This window comes from Arachis duranensis, chromosome 4 (assembly GCF_000817695.3).
Source record: "Arachis duranensis cultivar V14167 chromosome 4, aradu.V14167.gnm2.J7QH, whole genome shotgun sequence".
Classification (NCBI taxonomy): Eukaryota; Viridiplantae; Streptophyta; class Magnoliopsida; order Fabales; family Fabaceae; genus Arachis; species Arachis duranensis.
Genome location: NC_029775.3, coordinates 116978620 through 116985068, shown reverse-complemented (window position 1 = coordinate 116985068; position 6449 = coordinate 116978620). Strand labels below are relative to the sequence as shown.

The following is a 6449-nucleotide window of genomic DNA, read 5'->3' as shown; positions in this document are numbered from 1 at the left end:
ATGCATATGTAAGAGAGTTTTTAAAATCAGACAAATTTGACTTAGAGATCGATATGTCTAAATTTTAAAGATGTTAAAAATTTAAATTCATTTTTAAATTTTCAATAATTTAAATATCTATAAAAAAAAATTAAGAATTGATTTGTAATTTTCTCTTAATATTAACTACCCAAAAAGAGCGAATGTAAAACAAGAAATAATTAAATGATCACGCTTAATTAGATAACTGGTTAGAGATGAGATGATCCGCATAAGAACCCTACCCACACTTAGGGGTGCACAGATCCGGCCCGGTTCGAAAGTTCGGTCCGGTCCCAAACACTTTAAAAATTAATTTGGAGTGATTTTATCAGGTTTAGGGTCGGGTATGGGTCTCAAAAATAGACCCGATCATTATTTCGGGTCGGGTCCGGGCCATAGCTCGGGTCACCCGAAGTCGATCCGGTGGTCCGGTCATCATACACAATTAATATTTTGTGTTATTAGTGATGGATTATGACTATTCTTACGTGGAATTTAAGTATTGTAAACTTTAATATTTTGTGTTATTAGTCATTATAAGACTATAAATTAATATTTTATGTTTAGAATGCATAAGATTTTAGACTAATACATAAGATTGTGTTATTTGTATTGATTTAAATATTTGGTATTATTAGACAATATTAGTATTGATTGTGGTTATGCTTTAATATTGATTGTGGTTATACTTTAATTTTGAAGAATGGTTGGTTCTTGTTATATTTTTCTAAGTAAATTTTACCATGTTAACTAATGGTTGGAGCCTTGGAAATTTGGATATTTTTACATGCTAGTTTACAAGAAGGTATCAACGTAATATAATGTTAACGGCCCGATTTTCACCCGATTTTCACCCGGTATAATTGTGGCCCGAAAGTGTATTGGTTTCATCGAGTCTAATAAATAGACCCAGTGTATATTTCGGGTTGGATCTGGGTCACATCAAACCCGGCTTCACCCGACCTATGTGCATCCCTATTACTTTTATTACTTTAAAAAGAAAGAAAATTTTCCCGTTCATCAAACTCACTACACACGGACACACGGTTGATCTAATGTAGAAAGATGAATAATAGACAAGAATATATACATACAATAGTATAAAGTCACATGCCTCTAAAATGAAATCATTCCTCTCAATAAATAATTCCCTATATATAGCTTATAAGAGTGTTCAGTAACTTACGTATTATTAGTTATTCATTCATATCAATCCAATCTTCCTTTTTCATAAAAAAAAATATAAGAGAAAAAGGAAGAGGAAAATTCCAAGTTCCAAATTCCGAGAATCTTTTGAGAAACATGGGGATCCCACACTTTCTTGCAATACCATACCCAATACTAGGACACATGAATCCCCTTCTTCAATTCTGCCATGTTCTAGCCAAAAACCATGGTTGCAAAATCACCTTCTTAAGCTCTGATGAACACTTCAAGAAGCTGAAGAAGGCAGCAAGTAGTTCAGGCATGGAGTCAGAGATGATGAGGTTGGTGTCCCTGCCAGATGGTGTGGACCCTAATGATGATAGAAGTGACCAAGGCAAGGTTATACTGACCACAAGAACCACCATGGTTGACATGCTTCCAAAGCTCATAGAAGATGTGAATGGCATGGATTGTGATAACAAGATCACTTGTGTTATTGTGACTAAGAACATGGGTTGGGCCTTGCAAGTTGCTCTCAATTTGGGTATCAAAGGTGCTCTCTTCTGGCCTGCTTCTGCAACTGCTTTGGCCTCTTTTGATTCTATGCAAACCCTCATTCACCAGGGAATCATAGATTCTCAAAATGGTAAGTATATCTTATAACTTCTAATTAGTAACTAACTTGAGTTTGGTCAAGTGGTCAGTTCTCGGCAACAAAAAAAAAAAAACTTCTAATTAGTAATATGTTTGCTTGTTATTTGTTAGTCCCTTTCATAGTTTCATATAATTAGAAAGCATTCATAAGTAGTCACAAGCTATCTTTTTTTTCTCAAAGTGTGTTTGATGGGTCTGTAATTATGGAATCACTTATTTAAAATTTTAATTAAGTTCATAATAAATAAAGTTATATTTTATAACGACACTTAGATTTCCACATAAAACTTTAATTTGTGTATATATGTCACATGCAATTGTGATAAGTGTATGTAGGGTCTAATAGAGAATATATCTTAATTAACAAATGGCAAGCACTAATTAGTATTAATTAACTACTTGCTATAATCTTACTTATATTGGTTTAATTGAAAATTATGATCAGGCCTACCAACCAAAGAACATAAGGAGATTCATCTTTCTTCAAATCTACCAAAGATGGACCCATCAGCCATGCCATGGTACTGTTTAGACAACACTTTCTTCTTCCTTCACATGAAGCAAGAGATTCAAACTCTGAATCAAGCACAATGGTGGCTTTGTAACACAACTTCTCATCTTGAACCCGGAGCACTTTCTATTTCACCAAAGGTCCTACCAATTGGTCCATTGATGGCAGATCAAACCACAAGTTCATCATCATCATCATTGATCTTAAAAGAAGATGAAACATGTCTAGAATGGTTGGATCAACAACAACCTCGATCCGTTGTGTATGTTTCATTTGGTAGCATGGTATCTATTAAGCCGAACCAATTCAAAGAACTAGCTCTTGGACTTGATCTTCTTAACAAGCCTTTTCTTTGGGTTGTAAGAAATGGAATTAATGGTTGCAAAAACAATAATGGAAATTATGGGCTATACCCAGATGAATTTCATGGAAGTAAAGGTAAGATTGTTAATTGGGCACCCCAGAAAAAGGTTCTAAACCACCCTGCCATAGCTTGTTTTGTTAGTCATTGTGGTTGGAATTCGACCATTGAAGGTGTTTATAGTGGTGTTCCTTTCTTGTGTTGGCCTTTTGTGAGTGACCAATTGATGAACAAGATTTACATTTGTGATGTGTGGAAGGTTGGGATTGGATTTGAGAAGGGATTGATTTTGAGGGAAGAGATAAAGAAGAAGGTGGAGATGTTACTTGGAGATGAAGGAATCAATGAGAGGTGTTTGAGACTCAAGGAGATTGTGATCAAGAACAAGCAAGAAGGTCAGAAGAATCTCAATGAGTTTATCAATTGGGCCAAGGAGTGAGTATAGTTTTGTATTAGTATAAATAAAAATTGAGATGAAAAAAAAAATTGGGAATTTTTAAAGTTATGTATTAGTATATTAATGAAAAAAAAATGGTAGTGAAATTGTAATTGGTGTGGTTTTATATATTAAATTTATGTTATATATGTACTCTATAAAATGAGAATTTACATTTACTAATGATTTGTGTATAGTTTTATCAGAGGAGTTATTATTATTTGTGATTTTTTTTTCTTTCAATCAATGGAGGACTTCACAGGGGGGTTAATCTACTATTGCAAAAGATTTTATTGATACTCGTTTTTTAAGGGTTAATCTATCTAAATATAAATTTTTTAAAATTTATTTATCACTTTATTCTTATTATTTTCTGAAGTGTATATATAGTACCAAGCGCGTAGAAGAAAAATCATTGGTGCATGCATGATGGACGAGAGTTGAGATATTATTTGCGCTAAGTTGTGGTCCAAGTTAGAGCCAAGAAAATAATTTTGATATTCCACTTTTCTTTTTAATTTGAGATTTATATTTTATGCTAATTATTTTATACTAATTACAATAGTTATACCTTACAACGATGGAGGTCACTCCGATAAAGATACTTAAAACGTCTTTTATTTAAGATGTTTTTTTATTAATCAAAATTTAATACATATAATCAATTAAATTATATTATTTTTGTCAAAATTAGATCAGACAAATTAATTTGGTCGAAAAATCCGTAAACCAAATCTTAAACCGATCTAAATTAATATTTTTTATAAAAAATAATTACAATAACCTTATTATAGAAAATGATTAAAATATTCTTATTATATATATTTTTTAATTTTAAAAACCCTAAATTCTAACTCTAGTATTAAATTTTAATTATTTAAAAATATCTTTAAAAAAATATTTTAAGTGTTTTTATCTAAGTGACTCCCTGCAATAATTACGTCATCTTATATTTTCGTATCAATATGTTAAATTTGTCATGACCGGTAATTTCTTAATTTAAAGATAGGAATATATAATTAAACGGAAAAAACTAAAATTTGTCTTTTATAATATTTTTTCATACCATATTAAAAAATTTTAACTCATTTCAAAAGCTAACTCAAAAAATAACCCTTGTTTCACGCACTCTTGCCTATAAAGATGATCGGATTTTCAGTTTTGAGCAATGGTAGGGGGCCAGCAATTTTTGTGATTGTTAGCCATTAACTAGCCATCAATGATGATTTGATGGTGTGAGATTGGTATGAGATTTTATCCAATGGCTTACCTTCCTCTGCTGGTTACATGCTGGCCAAAATTCAATAAAACTGCTGGCCCCTAGACTTTTCCTTTAGTTTTAGATAATATGAGATTTTATAGCTGGAAAATCCAAAGATTATTATTTTTCGACACTTCACAACTTGATATTGGGGTCTTGACTTACATACGTTCCTGCCATTATCAATAAAGTGATGAAGACCTTTGAGGCTGGCAATCAAAAAAGGATTTCGTTAACCATAATCTTATATTATTTGTTGCCATGCTCTTTGCTGGTTGGAACTTATTCAATTCTTATTTGATCGATTCATTTCACATGGATGAAAGTAATAAGAACAAGACAATCTTCTTGTGTTTTATTTGGTATAGTCTTTCTTAAGGGTATTTAATTTATTATATGGTCAAAACAATTTTAGCTATCATCAACTAGTTCCACTTCTTGTCTTTCCACCAAAGTTATCTTTTTAGAATATGATAGTGATAGTGATAGTGATAGTGATAGTGATTATGTGTAAGATATGTAGAATAATAATAATATATCGTTAAATTGAACCAATTTGGATTGGTCGAGTAATCAGTTCACTCATTCGCTTAACTAAGTGTTAGGAGTTTGAATTCTGCCTTGTGCATGCAGCAATTTATTAACCAGTGACAAACCATTAAATAAAATTCCGATCCTCGACGGATTAGTTGGGCAACAAAAAAAAAAAATGTTAAATTGTCATTGTTGCTTCTTCTTCTCCTATATATATACTCATTTTAATTTATGTCGGGGGCGGCTAGTGTTTAATTTTCTACAGTTGTCGCTATGCAATATAGTCATTGTCTTTTATTTAATGGAAGTGGCGGTGATGCATCAATGGACAAATAACAAAGAATATGAGATCAGAGTGTTAATTTCTATATCATAGTCTAACTTTGTTTTGGTCTTGGTCTTTTCTTTCTTTTTAGTCGTTGAAGGGCAATTCAAATTTAATCGAAGATGTTAATTATTTGCATCCACACATCTTTTTTGGTAACAAATTGATTTAATAATCTCATGTGAGTTGTTAAGACAGGAGTCGGTTGAATTTCTGGGGGGTAAAAAAAGTAGAGATAGATAGCTTTTAATTTTTCTTTCACAAAAATGAAAGGTTGCCTGAAAAGTTGTTGCAAAGTTGATGGGAAATAAAGGCGTTAGTGTAACACATTTGTGGTTCTATTATTGCCTCCAATGATGATAACTTTTCCTTTATTTTGGAGGAGCAGCTTTGAGAGAAAAGAAGTATTAGAACTGAAATTGATTGTATTTAAACCTTAAAAATTAGTTCATGAAATGAGAGATATTTTATGTTTATAATCTATCTAGAGATTTTATTTTTAATAAATGTGAGACTTGTATTAAGAAGATTATAAGAGGGAAATAAATTGGTTGTTTTATATGTTTTGACCTAGAAACATGATTATATTGCAACAACAAACCATCTCTCTTGAACTAGCAGAACTTTCTCATACGAGACAATGTAAGATTATGGATTAAGATGAGTGAGTTAATAAAATGATAAAATAAAATATTATTCATTTTTAAATTAAAATAATAAAACTCACATATGATAAGAGTTCTAAATTACTGATTAATATTTTGCTTTATCACTTTAGTAATTTTTTCATTTTATCTGAATTCCAAAATTACATACATTTTTTCTATTTGTCAAGTACAACCTACAAATTAACACCCCAAAGATGATATTGATATATGCATGAGTGCTTGACATCAAGAGAAAAACATATCTCTACTACTTTTCTTTCTTTTTTTTCTTTTTGGTCATTATATATAATTTTTGTTCTATAGTATTCTTTGATTCGACTGCCTAAGAATTAATTCTTCGTGGGTTGCTAGTAAATGGATTACTAGCATGTACAAAATAGACTCACACTGCTATACTAGCTATAATCTCGTTTGATTTGGGCTTTGGTTTTAGCCTCCAAACCCAACATAAGCCCATTTGTACGAATATTTATTCTTATTGTTGTGGTTTCAACTTTTTACGAATGAATTACTAAACAAAAACAGGGCAACT

At 31.2% G+C, this 6449-nt stretch overlaps 1 protein-coding gene across 1 annotated transcript; it reads left to right on the top strand.

The window, feature by feature from the left end:
- The first annotated feature begins 1200 nt into the window (after positions 1-1200).
- Positions 1201-3334, top strand: LOC107486656 (UDP-glycosyltransferase 83A1). Its single transcript, XM_016107211.3, has 2 exons — positions 1201-1813; positions 2267-3334. The coding sequence occupies exons 1-2, from the start codon at positions 1324-1326 to the stop codon at positions 3130-3132; spliced, it is 1356 nt and encodes a 451-aa protein (XP_015962697.1). The 5' UTR covers positions 1201-1323; the 3' UTR covers positions 3133-3334.
- The last annotated feature ends 3115 nt before the right edge of the window (positions 3335-6449 follow it).

Bases quoted from the DNA above. Each gene is read 5' to 3' on its own strand.
- LOC107486656 (XM_016107211.3), top strand. From the start codon at position 1,324: ATGGGGATCCCACACTTTCTTGCAATACCATACCCAATACTAGGACAC. The intron at 1,814-2,266 runs GTAAGTATATCT...AATTATGATCAG, and splicing joins AATCATAGATTCTCAAAATG to GCCTACCAACCAAAGAACAT.